Raw genomic sequence first — 17,801 nt, forward strand, 5'->3', positions numbered from 1 at the left:
GTAAATAAAAACATATATACTGTAAAAATCTACTTTATTAGTACTTTAAAAATACACATGTTAATCACTCGTTATGGTATTTTTAAAACCCCAGAACTGTACGACCAACACACTTTATAGTGAGCTAGACCTACCACTAGGGTCTATGTGAATGATGTAACATGATAAACTAAAGACCATTGTAAACATTTCAAAAGATAATTGCAGTTCACCAGTCCATTGTGTAAACATATCTGTTTACACTTTAAAATGAACTCAGTGTTTATTTGACATTAGCTGAATACGTATATTAGCAGATTGCCTTTATTAGATATAAGATAAAGCATGAATTTGGTTATGCAGTTACTTTTATTGCACAAAATACATTTGTAATAAACAAAATGCAGAATTACTTTATTAGATCAGATTAAATATATGTGACCATGTCTGTGAAAACCCAGCTAAAGTCATTTTTTTTTGTGTGATTTACTGTTTTCTACATATAATCATCCTACACAATTTTGCAAAAAACATTCTGTGAAAATAACATTGATATCTTTAATATTGACCAAGTAGGGCTATTACAAATATTGAAATCAATGTAAAATCAATGACTAAAATTTACCTTTGATCCTCCTACTTTAATAATAGATTCTGAGACTTTAGCCTGGATTTCACAGACATGGTAACATACATACAAGGTAAAGTTTTATTTAATTGCAATTAATGTACAGCAGGTGTCTGGTAAAGACAAATATGTATAAAAAAAAATGTGCAGATGGATTCCAACATGATATTAGTCATAAAACAAGGAAGCACAATTAATATGGTAACACTTTGCAATAAGGTTGTATTTGTTAACATTGATAAATAAGCATTAGCTAACAATGAACTAACTGTGTGCAATAGTTTATCAGCATTTCATATCCTTTGATATTGTTAGTTGATGCCAAAACAGTTGTTCAAGTTAGTTCATTGTGCATTAACTAATGTTAGTTACTTTTGTTACACAGTAACTTTTATTTTAAAATGTATTAAATGCTGAAATGAACATGAACTAAGATTAATAAATGCTGTGACAGTATTGTACATTGTTAGTTCATGTTAGCTAATACATAAATGTTAACAAATACAACCTTATTAAAACTGATTATTTGTTATGTTTTACACGAATATCTTGGAACCTCAAAAAATAAAGAAAAGAAATGTACATTTACACAATTAACAGCCATATACAGACTTTTGCATGTTGCAACAGCACCCTATTGTTTATATTAATACTTGTAATATTTCAAGATTGCCTCGTGCTAATTTTTTTCCTATAAAAATTAAAAACAGTTAAAATTCCCTAACTACAAAAATACTTAAAGAATGTGCTTTAGTCTTTTTTGTCAGCTCTAATCACATAGGAGCCAGTACAGACAGATGAATGTGGTGGGGCAGGTTTGGTAATTGATCATTTGTGACTTAACTCTGCTGACAGAGACCCTTCAGCATTGGAGTAACTTGTTGTTTTATCTCTGTCTCTGTGCTGGACTTCTGTCCAAATAATGGAACATCATGATGATGGGCTGGATAATGTATAATTGAGCCTATAACACCTGGGAATCCATAAAATGAAAAGAAGAACACCATTATAAAGACACGTGGATGCACATTTTTCATATAACTGAATGCTTAAAAAACTACATCCGGTTGTAATACATCTCTGTTTACATATTAAATTACATAAAAACATAAACATGTGGGTGTTAAAATACCTCTTCATGGAAAATTATGTTCAGCTGTATTTGATTACAACACTGTGCACTTTTAAAAGGCCCACAATTTTACTAAGATTTAAATCAATTCAGCCACAGGTTATTAGATAATGATATTATTATTTTAGCAAAAATTCTAGAGTTTTACTAGGTAAAGGTACATGGCACACTACACAGTAGTATCTCTGACTAAAAAACCTAAATTACCATTCAATTCATAGAGCACTTCAGCCATTGTCAATATTTAATCTGTACTGTACACCTTCACTGTATATTGCAGTAATTGTAGCAATTTAAATATTTGGCATACAACATAAATCAGCTTACCACCTGGATGTTGACCTGAATCAAGCAAATGAGGAAGAACAAAAAAGAAAGAGGAATAAAAGCACTTGTTACATCTGACAGCCAACACTGTTACTTATCAACTGGAACGCTGTAATATCTTATTATCAATTTCACTAGTATTTAGACTTTATATGGTAAGTTTGAGCAATTTTCACCAAAATCAGCATGTGACAAAGCACATGATTACAGCAGTATACTCACCCTGCCGCTTGAACATGAGAATGCTTGTAAAAACAAATCCAAAGAAGACAGCTGTGGTAAAAACTGGAGCAACAACTCTCAACACTTCAAGCTCTGAAAAATATTACATAGGAAACTTAATACCATTGTGTACACCGTGCTTATCAGACATTAAAATCTATGACATTAACACTTTTAATGGTTTACAAATGCAGCAGAATTGTATAATATGGCTCTCCGTCAAAAGGTGAAGTATAAACAAACTTCAGATTTTGCCATGCCCCATTTAAGACACATATCCACAAACAATTCTGTTACCGCAATAAAAATATCTGTCTTCACAATCATTTTAAAGGACATTCAACCAATTATGTAACAGGATAAGGAATTATGTCTCTGTAAAAAATATCCTTGCTTTTATCCAACTGCTACATGCCAAGAAATATATCATGAAAAATAAACTAGTGGTTAGGTTTGGTATGAAATCATTATCTAGGACGTTAAATAATTCATAAAGCATAAAGTTAAAACAACTTGGTTTTGCAAGTCAATTTAACCAATTTTTTTAAGTTTTGGCTTGTGAAAAGTTTAACTAACTTATAAATCAAGTTGAAATTGTTTACAAATATATGTTAATTTGACAAAAATGTTGCATATTTTTACAGTGCATGAAATAAGTTTCATGTATTTTCAAACCTTTACAAATGATGTTAATAAAAGTTTACCCTCATGGTTCTGCTTGTCATGCATTTGTTTAACGAACTCCTCGCAATCTTCTTTCAAATGAGTTTTCTCAAGGCGCGTGAGGTCAGTCTCCAGCGCCCATGTTTTCTTTAGATCATTCGCCTCAGGGACCAACACGGTCCACGAATCAGCTTGTGGCTCTAACACCAGATAATCTCGTCCATTCCTCTGAAACCGGTCGGACAGTCTGAGGACTTCATAGCCACGCAGGTTGCATTCTCTTAAACGCATATACGTGCAATTGTCTGAAAAGATAAACAAGTCATTGTACCGTATAGTGACTGCGCGATACTGTCCTTTAATTATTGCACAAATATCGTGTACTTGTTGTTGCACGATCACGCTCCACGATCATCCTAAGAGCTTCATCTTTAATTGGTCTGACAACAGGATGCTGTCCCTTTAAATAACTGTCAAACGCGCCGTTGACAATGATTCTCTCCACCACAGTGCCGTTCATCAATACACTGCGCTCGAACTGAATTACAAGATCTAACAAAATACATGGTACAGAAAGACAGGTTTAAGTTTTTGTTTATGAGAAACAGATAATAAAGCGAAAGCAAAATTAAAGAAACATATACTCGGTGTATGACAACTATTTTCTATAAGAGGATGAAAGACTTACCCTTGGGAAGACCCCAGGACAAAGTCAGGAGCAAAGCAAGAGTTAAAACGAAGATCATTTCTTCGAAGGCAAACAGCACAGTCAGGTTTGTTGGTGCCTGGCGTCTGGCGATGATAACAGTTTGTTTGTAATGCACTGTGTTTCAGTTTCTCTTTCTTTCATTATCATTTACACGGTCAATAAAAAAACGCGATGCGCAAACACAGAAGCGCATATCCACAATACACAGTCTTAAGTAGGTTGCCTAAGAGCACTTGCCTGTCATTGGCTGGATCTCTGAGAAGGGTCTTCTCACAACAGGGTGAAACTGCCTACAAACACTGACCCGAGGTTGACATTTAACAGCTATGAAAACAATGCTGAGTTCACTTTTTGTGCTCTCCCGCCCTTTTAACCAAATCAGCTGGGTTGCTGTTTCTAAGATGATTTAGATTATCACATTTCTGGTTTAAAATTTTAAACCAATCGTGTATTTTGTAGTAGTTATTTCTCTATTTGAGCAATTTATTTAATTGCTTTAATTTATTTTGATTTAATGTTACAAATTTTCATTTTTATGTTACAAACACAATTACACATTTTACAATAGTTATAATAAAATACAATAGTTAAAATGAAAGTTGAAGTAACCACACACCATGAAATACTTAATTCAAATGATTTTAACACTTTTTAAAAGCAAACAACATCAACTGGAAGTCAATCAGTTAAATTCATCCATGATCAGCTTTCTGACACTGTTACTGGTAATGATTAATCAATACACAGACATATCTTACCAGCTTTAGTTATATATTTCTGTAGAAATAAGCCAGAGAGCAAAGAAGCAAGCATAACCATATATGGCAAAATACCAGCAGAGCCGAAGATGTATGCTGGTTGAATAAGAAAAAAAAGTAGACCATTTGCATTAGCCTTAAACAATGTGTGTGAGTTGGTATATGTGGTTTAGTGTATAATGACATGTTTATATGCTATAAACAGGGTAAACACGAAGTCCCACCGTAAACTGAAAATCTTTAAAAAATGGTGCTTATTCATAGATTAAAGACTGGGGGACTGAGGTTGGTAAGGGAATAGAATAGAGTTTGTACAGTATAAAATGCATGGTGTCTATGGAATTGTCCCTGTAAACCACATATGCCAACATGTGTGTGTGTGTGCGTGCGTGCCTGCGTGCTTGCGTGCGTGCGTGCGTGCGTGCGTGCGTGCGTGTGTGTGTGTGTGTGTGTGTGTGTGTGTTTGTTTACATTTATTCATCACAGACACTTTAATCTACAACATCATTAGTGCTAATGAAAGTTAAATACCCTGAAAAGAAAGAAAGTAACAGAAGAGGCACTGCATTAAATGCTCTAATGTGACTTAAAGAGATGAACACAGGTGTGATAAAATTAAACAGCAGTAAAAGGGAGGAGGGTTTAGGTTAATAGTGTCTTATTAGTTGAAAAGTTTTAGTACAGTTTCCTGGAGATAGAGAAAACAACACATAGTTAAACAAATCTTTAATGAAATTATTAATAAACCAACACAAACAAAATGACCTAAATATGAGTAAAACTAAAATAATAGCATCAAGCATTGTGGAAAACAAAATCTGAAGCAAAAAACAGAAAAAGGTTGATTATAATTTCTGGTTCCCAGAATGCTTTGCATGAGGCTGTTATTGTATAGTTTTATTCTGTAAAGATAAAGACTTGTTAAAGGACAAGTTCGGTATTTTAGACTTAAAGCCCTGTTTTCAGATTGTTTATTGTGAAATAGAATGGTTTTGACTGAAATTTCGACATTTTCGGCTGCCCTGAGAATTTTCGCGTGTTTGTGTTTCATCTCACACCTCTACAATGGGTTTAATGGTGCACTGGGACAATCCTTCCTAAAATGCATTAAACTTTCGTTTACAAAGACATGAAACTCACTGAGTGGTCAGGGGTGTTCACTGGTATGCTCACACAAAAATCGCTGCAAAAAACGCATTCCAACAGGTTTTATCGTAGTTTTTACCAACTCGTATTAGATGTCCTGTGAGGTACGGTATTACTCCGCGCCAGGAACTTTGTTTCTATTCTTGCAATTGGCAATGGCGGATTAGCGCCACCACCTGGGCTGGAGTGTTTATTATTCAAGCTCTAAGCGGAAGAATGTACGGGTGTGAGGCGTTTGGGGAAATAGGTCCACAAGTTAACAACGAATGCTAAAACAGCTGTTGGAAAGCATCTTTTGCAGCGATTTTTGTGTGAGCATATCAGTGAACACCCCTGACCACTCGGTGAGTTTCTCGTCTTTGTAAACGAAAGTTTAATGCATTTTAGGAAGGATTGTTCCAGTGCACCATTAAACCCATTGTAGAGGTCTGAGCTGAAACACAAACACGCGAAAATTCTCAGGGCAGCCGAAAATGTCAAAATTTCAGTCAAAACCATTCTATTTGACCATAAACAATCTGAAAACAGGGCTTTAACCTGGGCTGAAACCCAGGGGCCTCCCAAGTTCAGGGGCCTCCCAAGTTCACGTTCATATTGCTTTGTAACTTGCCAGGTTATCTGTCAATCACTCTAACTGCACGTTACATGGCTGCTGATTGGTCCGTGGTAACTTACCGTGAAATAAAATATCAGACGTAACAGATTTTTCTATTCCGCGTAATGTAATTAAGTGCGCGTTGTCAACTTGGATTAGAGTGAGTGTGACAGAGAAACGGGAAATAATCCACCAACAAATGAAAGAGTAATTTCTGAAATTTCATAATAAGCACTGAGGTGCAGGTCTCTCTCTATTTCGCGCGCGCTCGCTCGCTCTCTCTGTGCTCGCGCAGCTGAGTCTCTGGCATGCAGAAGTCTCTCCAACTGTGCGCAAGATACTGTGCCGCCAAATAAAGAAAGGAGTTCCCGCACATAATGCTGTTAGTTGTTATAAAGTTTAAGTTTATTTGCGTTTATATCAGTGACGCGTGCGCAGCTGGAGCGCTGTAGTTTGACGCAACGTTAGCTCACAGTACACTCATCTGTTGGTTTAGAAAGACAACGCAACGGTAAATGTGCAAGTCAAAGCGCGACAAGACCATCTCAAATGATCATCCCCTGATAGCACCATCCATATTTATAATCTCCTTATCTAAAGATCTTATATACAGGTATGTTCCCTGTCTGTTTTGTGCATATTCATACGTGTTCGTTTTACATGCGTAGTATGCATAAATACTAAATACAATGCATACTATATCTTCAATAGCCTATAAATTAAATAACTGATTAAAAAACAAGATTCTGTCTATAAAGACTTATCTTTGTTAACATTAATGCATTTTCACTTTAAAACTAACTTTAACTTCTTATATTTTTTAAACTGTGCTGAGCATTTAGTTAGTGAGTGGCAATTTTCTGCAAATTTGTATATTCCAAAAACTATAAAGCTTATAAACATATATACTCTCACACATTTTGGTTTTATTTTCACCAAGTTGCTGTGTGTGGTTGTTAAGTGTCTTGTGTTTATGATCAAGTGGGCTCAGTGTTATGTTAATAAAGATATTATGGTGTTTTTTGGGTCAAAGATGTAAAACTCACTGTTTTATGTATTGAAAGAAACTAATGCATTATGAGATGTAGATTACCTAGATATTACACTAATTTTTTTTTTAATGAGACTATAAATTGAGGGTATGGGGGGCCTCCAAAACCCCTCAGCCCCAGGGCCTCACATTAGGTTAAGGCGGCCCTGTGTAAGGTGAAACACAAACACGCGAAAAATCTCAGGGCAGCCGCAAATGTCGAAATTTCAGTCAAAACCAATCTATTTCACCATAAACAATCTGAAAACAGAGCTTTAAGTCTAAAATACCGAACTTGTCCTTTAATATTTGAAATGTATTTAACTTTGAACAAACTCTTGCCAGTAAATAACATAAATTTAAATCTACGGTAAGTTACCGGCAACCAGCTGCAAGTAACACTGTAATTTCTACAGAATTTTTTTACAGTGCATGATTGATTAATCAATTAATCATTAAGGAATGTTAATTTCATTTTAAGAAAACTTGATTCAATCATGTTGAACCGGTGTCCATAATTGAATTACGTAGATCCAACAAGTTTTTTTTTTTAAATTAATTTTAAGAAAACTAAATTCAATCATGTGGAACTGGTGTTTTTTAAGCATTTTTTTAAACATGCTGGTTAAATATTAGACAGAACACACCGATGGGTTAAAAATGGCCCAGTGCTGGATTGTTGCAACTCAACTACTGGGTTATTACACAACCAATTCATGTGTAACAACAACCCAGAATTGTAATACTGTGAACCTGGTGAAAATTTTACCATGTTTGCATTTTATTAAAATTGAAACATTGTATTTACATATGCAGCTGTTAGGACATTTACCTAAATAAGTATGTAACCAACCTTCCACATAAAATGCACCCAAAACAGTCAATTTCTGAGCCTACCAGGTTAACACACTAGGAAAAATGTATGTCATATATTTACATTTGTTTTTACATCATTTTTTTATGGTTAATCAATTCTTTGTCATATCAGACCAAACCATAAATATGTAACACTTGAATAATACATTTAAATAAATACAAAATAAAATACATATAATACAATAATCTTTTATGCCATTTTAAAATCTAAATTTTCGGCTTGCAAATTTTGCGCATGCGCCAAACCTCTGCCTGGGCTCCCTCCCCCACGACATGCTGCTGTTGATCTGGTTTTTGGGGAGCGAGGATCAGAATTGCACAGCAGTATATTTGGAGACGCTAGAAGTCGGAGGTTTGCAGCTCTTCCATCGGGGCATCAGCCCACTGATTTTAGCCTTATTAGATAAGGGCTTTTACTAGACTTTTTCTCTCGTCGGTTACGTCAAATCTAACCCAAAAACATCATGTCTAATAAGATTGAAAACCCAGATAAAGGCAAAGAGCCTGAGAGCAGCTGGAAAGACGCGATCTACAATCCACGAACTGGAGAATTCATCGGTCGGACTGGTAAAAACTGGGGTAGGTACTACTTGAAAATATTTTCACATCATTTAGCTGAGCATTGGATGCCTGCATGTTCATGTGTCTTGTAGCTTTTTTTTATAAATTCTCACAGGAAAAACAATTACCAAGAAAAGAAACGACATATAACGTTAGGCACATTTTGTTAGACTGGGATAGAGAGGACCTTATTAGAGTCAATGAATGGAGATTCCCCTGTGCACTGAAAAATGACGAAATCTGTTATCGGATGCATCTTGATGTCATCAGCTCTCACATTGATGACATTAGTGACAATTTAGTGAATACAGGGGCAAGACTGAATTAATTTGGTCAATTAATCTTGAATCAATTGCAATAACAAATGTATTACTCAATACAATCTAAAAATTCGGTTCAATATCAGTTTTTATAGTAGATGTGCTGTTAAATTACGTTCATTTTCAATTCAGTTGATTATGTCGTCAAATAAATTGTAATTAAGCGACCACCGTCCACATCTCGCCAGTGTTTTGCTACAATTTGGTACGTCGCGTGTTTTTCTCGGCATATTGTGACCATTCCCTGTAGAGTTAAATAAAAGAAACGCAAACATACGTCCGTATTATATACGCATTTCTAGACAATAGTGTGGTTTTCATCATTTTTTATTTATCAGAATAGAGGTTTTGTTTGAGCTTTTTGCCGTAAAACGTGTTTGTAGCATAAATAAAATGAAGGAGTTCAATTCGATGTTTTTACCCCTTGCTCTTCATACATAAATATTTTCTAGTCAACACTTCTTGTAAGAATTAAGATGTGCTCCTCAATTGAATGAAATGTGTCATAAACCTTCTCTTGTTTTTATTGTGCAAAGGCCTATCTAGTCAATTCAGTTTATACGTTTTGGCTTATAATACCAGGTTTAAATATTGATAAGATGGTTTAAATTAGTCCAAATAAAGTATTTAAATTTCATAAAGCCAGTGCCGGCGCCAGCCGAGCGCTGATGAGGGGGCGTCTAAAATACCAGAGGGGGCGATCACATGAATGCATATAATTCCCCCAGCTAGAAAATACATAGGTTTGGTACATTAAGTTTTAAAGTGTTATAAACAAACATCTCTGTAATACAACCACAAAAACTACAGCTATAGTGAGCAACGTACAGAGCTCTGAACAATACAACAACAACAACAAAAAAACGCATACGTAACGTCACATATTAGCACAACACTACTCATTAGAAGTTCAGACCCAGAGGTAGAAATACATTTTACGTAATGGTGGGGGGCAGTGTTGGCAAATAGAGTTGATGGTTTTCAGCCCAAAAACGGTCCAAACGCAACATTTTATCAACATTTTGGTTCAATTTGATCATATAACGTAGTTATTTTAACTGCCACAAGTAATGCACCAAGCTAGCGATTAAGCAGCTAGAGAACCACAGCAAAATGGCAATAACTCGTTTACATATACAGCTATGCTGTAGGATAGGCTAATTCAAATTCGTTAATTATAAATTTAACAATGTCTGTTTTTTATCTATTTACTCCTGATAAACAGGTGTGTGTGAGAGAGAGAGAGATCGTACAGGCTTACCTTTAACGTTAAATGCAGAACAATAATAATAGGCTGTTGGTTGTACGTTGACTTGCAAGGATGCTGAAGAACATGAACATCTGAACTTTTCAAAACTATGTACAGTCTGGCTGAAGTTCATGGTGCCCGAATTGACTTAATGACAGCCGAATATTTGGATCTTTGCACCTGAAATGCTCCGATAATTCACGCCACGGCATTAATTGATGTGTGACAATCCGGAGTCCGGTTTGTAGAACTTCCAATGCTATTTTCCATATATCCATTGCTACAGGGCAGGCCCAGGTCACTCTCACACTCCTGTCTGTAAATTTTTATATAATTTCCCACTTCGACATCTTGATTTCCCTCTGAGACTCAGAACGCGGGCTCATTGTCGGCGTGCCTCAAGCCGTCAACACAAACTTGTTCAACTTCAGGCGCGGCTGCAAGAACCAACAACCACATGACGTCAAAGTACCGCGAGAACGATTCGAGAAATCATACTAAGTGTCGTTTCGTCTCGCTCTCGCGGCATTTTGACGTCTTCGCCTGATGAATTCGAACAAGCCTATAGGCTATACATGAGTGGGCGTGTGTCACGGTAGAATACATGCACACTTGTTTTTTTGTTTTGTTAAATAATTAGACTTTAAAATTCCCTTTAGGAAGACAATACACAAGGCAAACGTGATTTTTAAATAGCGCATTTTATCATTAAAATCCCATTCAACATTAATGGTGATCTGAGGGGGCGGGATAGTGCCAGTGAGGGGGCGACGCCCCCTCACGCCCCCTCGTGGCGCCGGCCCTGCATAAAGCCCAAGGCAAACAGAGCAAACACATTTCTGGTTCTTTTGAAGATAGACTTCAATATTGACAACGTTCAGTACACCAGCGGTACGCCTTTGGGGCCCGACCCGTGACGTAGCCTGTGGGATTTCGTTTTCGCGCCTCACCAAACCTCTGTTCAAAACAGGAGGTTTGAAAAACCTTATTAAGAAAAACAGGTTTCACATGGGTTTCTTTACAATGACAATTAAAATTTGTTTTACTTTTGATGTTTTTTAATGTTTTATTTTATGCTGCGTATAGTAATTTTTCACTTGTTTCATTTGTTGATACTTTTACTCCATTAAATTAAAATCACACCACCATAGATCAGATCAGAAGTGTAGTAATGCAACTTGAGATTTGTCAAATGCGGTGTATAAACGGTAAATACCAACATTATTCAAAAAACACAATACAGTATATACACAATATACAAAAAAATACACCCAATACATGATTGTTTCAAAATACAGAACATTTTAATGACTTTTACTTCTTTGACTTAAATGTAAAGTTTTCCCCATGTCAATAAAACATCTTAAACTAAAATTGTGATTTGTATTATTTATTTATTGTTTTCAATTAGATGAAAGTAAGTTGTTGAATATCTGTATATTTTATACAGTTCAAAAGTATGACTGGTTAATGTGAGTTGTTATTTTTAATCAATTCAGTTCTGCTGAACAAGGAAAATTATTTATTTTTAAACTTTCTTTCAAGGTCTCATTCTTCTTTTTTACCTGGTCTTCTATGGCTTCTTGGCTGCTATGTTTGCCTTCACAATGTGGGTTATGCTTCAGATGCTTAATGACGATGCACCAAAGTATCGAGATCGTGTTGCATCCCCAGGTGAGTTCAGGTTGTGTTCATTGTACAGCTGTTGAAAGTTTAGAATAATGTATATAAATAATAGAAAAAGCATTTGTTGATACTAGTTAAGCATTTGAACAGTTTTGTTCCAAAATGAGATAACTCTAGTAGCACAATAAAACACAATTAAAACATGATAACATAATAATAAAACATGTTTTAACAAATCTTGTTTTGGAACCAAACTCTTCATTTACTGAAGAACCCTCTACCTAATATATGACCTAGTGTCATTATTTTGCCCTCTTGTCCTTGTTTAACTTTTAGTCTTGAGGCAGGATCATGACAGACCATGTTTTGTGTGGTAGCACATAGCCTTTATTTATGCAATGTGCTTCCATGTCTCGTCTACTGACCACGGTCCCCTCGTCTCCACGTTAATCACCTTGTTATTGTTTCATCATTGTCACCTGTTGCCCTCTTAATTTCCTTCCTTATTTAATGCCCTTATGTTTCCTGTCTTGTGCTGATTCATTTTGTCACATGCCTGTGCAAGTCTTCTTGTATAATAAGAATATTGTTAAGAGAAGTTTTGTCAGGTTCTTTGTTTTGTTAGTCTTTAATATTGTGTTGACCCTGTTTTGCCCCCTCGTAGGTCTTTTGATTCTGTGTTTTGTTTAAATAAAGTCTGCTTAGTGTTCATCTAAGCCTGCGCCTGGGTTCTCTCTCTCTTTCCTTTCTGGAGAATCGTAACAGAAAGCATGACAAGGGTCCATTTTTTTTTTAAATTGAGACTTATATGTCCTGAAAGCTGATGAATAAATTAGAGTTCCGTTGTATGGTTTGTTAGGATATGAGAATATGTTACAGAAATACATTTTTTTTAGAATCTAGAATCTGATGGTGCAAACAGTCTCCTTTAAAGTTGCCCAAATTAAAGGGAACATATCATGAAAATCTGACTTTTCCCATGTTTAAGTGCTATAATTGTGTCCCCAGTGGTTCTACTAACCTAGAAAATGTGAAAAAGATCAACCCAGTAACTAAGTTTGGTAAACCATTCTCTGCAAGCATGTGAAATAATAGGTCATTGTAATTTGGCTCCCCTTGTGATGTCAGAAGGGGATAATAATATTGTCCCGTAATCTGCACTATCCAACCACAGCACTGCTATTTAGTGCAGAGATCAGCTCATTTGCATTTTAAAGGACACCCAAACATTTTTTTGCTCAGACCTACAAAGTGACAATTTTAACATGTTTTAATAAATTATCTATATTTTGAGCTAGAAATTCACATACAGACTCTGGGGACACCATTTCTTGTGAAATGTCCCCTGTAAGTCCTTAACAGTTCATCCACTCAAAAAAATGGAAGTATAATATATAGAATATATATCTTAATGATTTTTGACATAAAAAAACATACAATGTATATTTGGCTATTGCTACAAATACAGTATACCCATGCTACATATGCTTTTGTGTTTCAGGGTCACATATTATATTAAACTAGATCAGTTCATTCATGACTTACTCTCTTGTTTTTGCAGGGTTGGTTATCAGGCCCAACTCTTTGAATATAGTTTTTAACAGGTCAAATCCTCTTGAATATGGCCAGTATGTCCAGCATCTTGAATCACTTCTGCAGCGTAAGTGTTGTAACTGTTTTAATCTTGTTGCACAGATTTGGAAAGATGCACACAAACCATTAATACATGCACACAGTGTTATCTTAACTGGAATGTGAGGCTTTGCTGTTTACAGGTCTGGACTGAGTATTAGAGTTTTGTTTTGGCTGTTTTTGTCTTCATTAGTAATAGACGCTAAATAAAGTATGGTAAATCCATTATCTGTAACATATTTAGATTGATCCTTTAGTTTCCCTTTTTTATTCAACAATACCTCACAAACAATAATGTTTGTGTTCTTAAAAAGTGACCTAGCTGCACAGGATAACCTATCAGTAGTTTAAACTGTCATGTTGAAATGATACAATCTGTGCCGTGTGTTGAGCCTAAACATATGTTAAATGTCCCATGTTTTTATTCTCCAGTTTTGGTCAATTGTTTTATTTTTTTTGGATGAGAGATATTTTTTAAATGAGATTATAATGAATAATTTCCCTTTTTTTCATGCCCAGGGTATAATGATTCAGAGCAGGCCAAAAATGACTTGTGTATGGCGGGTCAGTTCTCTGAACAGGATGGTGAACCTCTGAAGAAAGTGTGTCAGTTCAGGAGGAGTGTCCTTCACCAGTGCTCTGGTATGGAGGACACCACCTTTGGTTATGCCGAGGGAAAGCCATGTGTAATTGTCAAAATGAACAGAGTGAGTGACCTTGCATATATACACTACAGTTCATTGTAATTCATAAATGCATGATCAAATAGTATTATACAATTGACACTAATCCAAACATTTAACAAACGGCTGAGTATTTGCAATGACCTTCTGAAAATACTTAATAAAAGGCTGTATGTTTTGTTTATTGACAGTAGGTATATCAGGCTGATGTTGTTTAATTTTTTTTAACCTTCAGATCATCGGTCTTAAGCCAGCTGGAGATCCATACATTAACTGCACATCAAAGGTGAACAACTTTAAACCAGTTTAATATGAGTGCAGGTTAAAACCATAGACTGGTTTGTATTTCTTACAGACATAACCTATATTGTTTATAATGTAACTGTGTAGTTATGTGAATGTTTGTATCTGTGGTGTTTTTATCATTTAAAGCTGAAATTTGTTAAAGTATAGAAAATGAAAATAAACAAAGGATGAGCAGGCTATCAGGCAAACAGAAACTATAAGATTAAGATAATAGCGGCTTCTTTAATGTTTACTTAAAAATGAGCCAGCCAAATAAAGATGAGCTCCTCCTGCTGAGACTTGGTTCCTCCCAAGGGGTCTTCCTCACCTACATAAACATCTCAGGGAGTTTGACATTATCATATTAACCGGCTCACTGGGCATCATCTCAACCTATAAGGAATATGAAATTAAACTATATAAGTGTAAGACAACAAAAGCGGGAACTTAATATAGAAAGTTGATTGCTCTCGAAAACTTCACACTTTAAAACTTGAATGCTTGTTAATTATCATTTTATTATGAATTTTTCTCATGGATTTCAGCTTTAAGCTTTGTAATGTGTTGTGTTACCTGTCTGGACTTGTCAGTCCATCCTCTCTCACATGTGTTTTTTTATTTTTCTCTTTTCTTTTCATTGTTTTTCTCTCATCTCTCTATTGCATGCTGCCAGTTGAACTCCTTAGTAAAGTGATGGGTAAGATCACTGTAAATATGGTCTCTTGCTCTCCCGGCTCTTTGATTTCCAATTATCAATGAGATTGAGCATGCTTATACAATGTATGCTGTGTCAATCTTTGGGAGTAATTTTCAGTAAGCCACAATGTACAAATTAATGCTTTGCATGATTTAGTACAGAATCATCTACTGTGGGATGAAACTTTCCCAGATATCTGCATACTTTCCTCAGTATAGATCACCTAATGCTACATTTAAGAAGTGCAGCTAGTGCATTATGCAGATAGTAATCAGTTTAGCATGGCTTACAGTATTTGATTTGCCATTTGGCATACTTTTTAAAAGTCTGCTTTTTCTGCTCTAAGCTGGGTACCTGATTACAATTGTATTCAGTTGCTAAATAGTTCTGTGTGGGGCTTGCAATAGTTTATAAACTAATCAAACTGCATCATCCACTCTCACTCAGTAGTTATCTGTGTCATCGTTTTTGTTGTTTTTTATGGTATCTTTCTTCTTTTCAGAGTGGGAAATCTCTGCAGATGCAGTACTTTCCCAATGAAGGGACTATTGATAGGATGTACTTCCCATACTATGGTAAAAAGTCACATGTAAGTGTGTAGCTCAGCACATACACAGGAAAAATGGTCCCTGGCTGTCGCTGGGGCAGTATCCTTTTAAAGGGACATTCCACTTTTTTGAAAATATTGAACATTTTCCATCTCCCCTAGAGTTAAACATTTGATTTTTACAGTTTTGGAATCCATTCAGCCGATTTTTGGGTCTGGCGCTACCACTTTTAGCATAGCTTAGCACAATCCATTGAATCTGATTAGACCATTAGCATCACTAAAAAATAACCAAAGAGTTTTTCCTATTTAAAACTTGACTCTTCTGTAATTATATCGTGTACTAAGACCGACAGAAAATTAAAAGTTGTGATTTTCTATGGTTAGGAACTAAACTCTTTTTCTGGCGTAATAATCAAGGACTGCTGTAACATGGCTGCAGCAGGCGTAGTGATATTATGCACTGCCCGAAAATAGTCCCCTGCCATTGAAAGTTACTAAGGGTACTATTTTCATCTTCTGCGTAAAATCATTGCGCCTCCTGCAGCCATGTTACAGCAGCAAAGTCCTTGATAATGAGAGTATAGTTCCTAACCATATCTGCCTAGAAAATGTTCTGTCGGTCTTAGTACACAAAGTAAGTGGTACCACCAGACCTGGAGATCAGCTGAATCGATTCCAAAACGGTAAAAATCAAATGTTTAACTCTAGGGGAGCTGGAAAATGACCATATTTTCAAAAAAAGTGGAGTGTCCCTTTAAAAAATACAACTTGGTACTTAAAGAGTTCAAAATAGTACCTCAGAGGTACATATTGCTACCAAATGTATATATATATCAGTACCTAAAAAGTACATGTAAGGAGCTTTTTTAAAGAGTACCACCCCATTGACAGCTAGGGACCATTTCTTGACCATTTTTTTCTGACAGTGTATTATGATTAAAGATACATTATCAGTACATAATCAAATGACATTTCTGTATTTGTAGTGGGTGTTATTTTTTATTTAAAACTATAACCAATTAAATAATTTTCCTAAAATTTCTTTTTTTTCGTAAGTGCTTATTTAGAAAGTTTTGCGTTTTCTCACTTTCTGTCTACAGGAGGGTTATGTTCAGCCTCTGGTGGCGGTAAAGCTGATGCTTAATAAGGAAGACTTCAACACTGACCTCTTTGTAGAGTGCAAGGTTGAAGGATCTAACCTTAAGAATAACGACGAGCGGGACAAGTTTCTCGGACGAGTCACCTTTCAGGTCCTAGTGACTGAGTAAAGCGGTAGCTTTTGTGGAAGCTTAAGAAGAACTTGCACTACATTTCTCCCTGTTGTCCCTGTTCTCCTCCAAAGCTCTCCCGCTGGTCCCCAGCAGGACTAGGTCCCGATTTAACTCTCTATAGACCAGGCATGACTGATTGATTTCCGTTAATGTCCCATTCGAAATGTCTCAGCAGGTTCCCAGATTAGTCTCTCGCCTAAGTCCTCCTCCTACCGAAGACAGGGCGAACGCTTAAAATTAAATCGTATTTCACCCTGGGCTTTGCATTCCTTAGATGTTTTGAATTCTTGAACATAAATGCATTGTACCTTAAACGGGATTTTTGTTTACAATGTGCTTGATAAGATAGGGTTTAGTCACTCTTTGATGGTTGTTTTTGTGGTTGTGTTGCTATCTGTGAATATATTTAATGATCGTAATGTCAAACTACTGTAAGATTGAAGTGGCATTTTTGCAATAAGAAAAGAAACCAAATTTGTAACGTAAATGATTTTATGTACCTCTGCGTGAACTGGTAAACATGCAGATGCCTTAAGAACCATTTAACATCTTGGAACAAATGCTATTTTGACAAATAAAATGAAAACTAAAGTTGTGTGGTGGATTTAAATTGTCTGTTATATTCAAAATCGACCACATGATGGCACTAAGACACAACATTATTTTTTTAAAAGAAATTAAAGCGAGTTTACCCCAAAACGAAAATTTTGCTATTGTGTGAGTATATGGTGCTAGAGTTTTCTTTAATTATTTACACACATAACATGCAACCCAGATAGCATGCTGTAGCAATTGGTAGAGTATTGTGTTTGCAGTGCAAAGGTCATGGGTTGAATCCCCAGGGAATACACATACATCATAC

The 17,801-nt window shown here is 35.7% G+C and overlaps 2 protein-coding genes across 4 annotated transcripts; one reads left to right on the top strand and one right to left on the bottom strand.

Moving 5' to 3' along the window:
• Positions 1–74: 74 nt before the first annotated feature.
• On the bottom strand, positions 75–3,994 carry LOC135766685 (uncharacterized). 3 transcript variants are annotated; one of them, XM_065276066.1, is made up of 7 exons: positions 3,898–3,994; positions 3,640–3,743; positions 3,336–3,503; positions 2,993–3,256; positions 2,289–2,381; positions 2,067–2,081; positions 75–1,580 (listed from the first exon to the last, which is right to left on the bottom strand). In XM_065276066.1, exons 2-7 carry the CDS (start codon positions 3,695–3,697, stop codon positions 1,447–1,449), a joined length of 732 nt encoding a protein of 243 aa, XP_065132138.1. In that variant the 5' UTR covers positions 3,698–3,743; positions 3,898–3,994; the 3' UTR covers positions 75–1,446. The 3 variants fall into 3 exon arrangements, with proteins under 3 accessions (XP_065132138.1, XP_065132139.1, XP_065132137.1); XM_065276067.1 differs by lacking the exon at positions 3,898–3,994 and having other exon boundaries at positions 2,289–2,380; positions 2,998–3,256; positions 3,640–3,873; XM_065276065.1 differs by lacking the exon at positions 3,898–3,994 and having other exon boundaries at positions 3,640–3,871.
• Positions 3,995–8,332: 4,338 nt separating this feature from the next.
• On the top strand, positions 8,333–17,528 carry atp1b3a (ATPase Na+/K+ transporting subunit beta 3a). Its single transcript, XM_065276064.2, has 7 exons — positions 8,333–8,644; positions 11,741–11,869; positions 13,383–13,481; positions 13,973–14,160; positions 14,372–14,422; positions 15,621–15,707; positions 16,769–17,528. Exons 1-7 carry the CDS (start codon positions 8,530–8,532, stop codon positions 16,934–16,936), a joined length of 837 nt encoding a protein of 278 aa, XP_065132136.1. The 5' UTR covers positions 8,333–8,529; the 3' UTR covers positions 16,937–17,528.
• The last annotated feature ends 273 nt before the right edge of the window (positions 17,529–17,801 follow it).

This window comes from Paramisgurnus dabryanus, chromosome 6 (assembly GCF_030506205.2).
Source record: "Paramisgurnus dabryanus chromosome 6, PD_genome_1.1, whole genome shotgun sequence".
NCBI lineage: Eukaryota > Metazoa > Chordata > Actinopteri > Cypriniformes > Cobitidae > Paramisgurnus > Paramisgurnus dabryanus.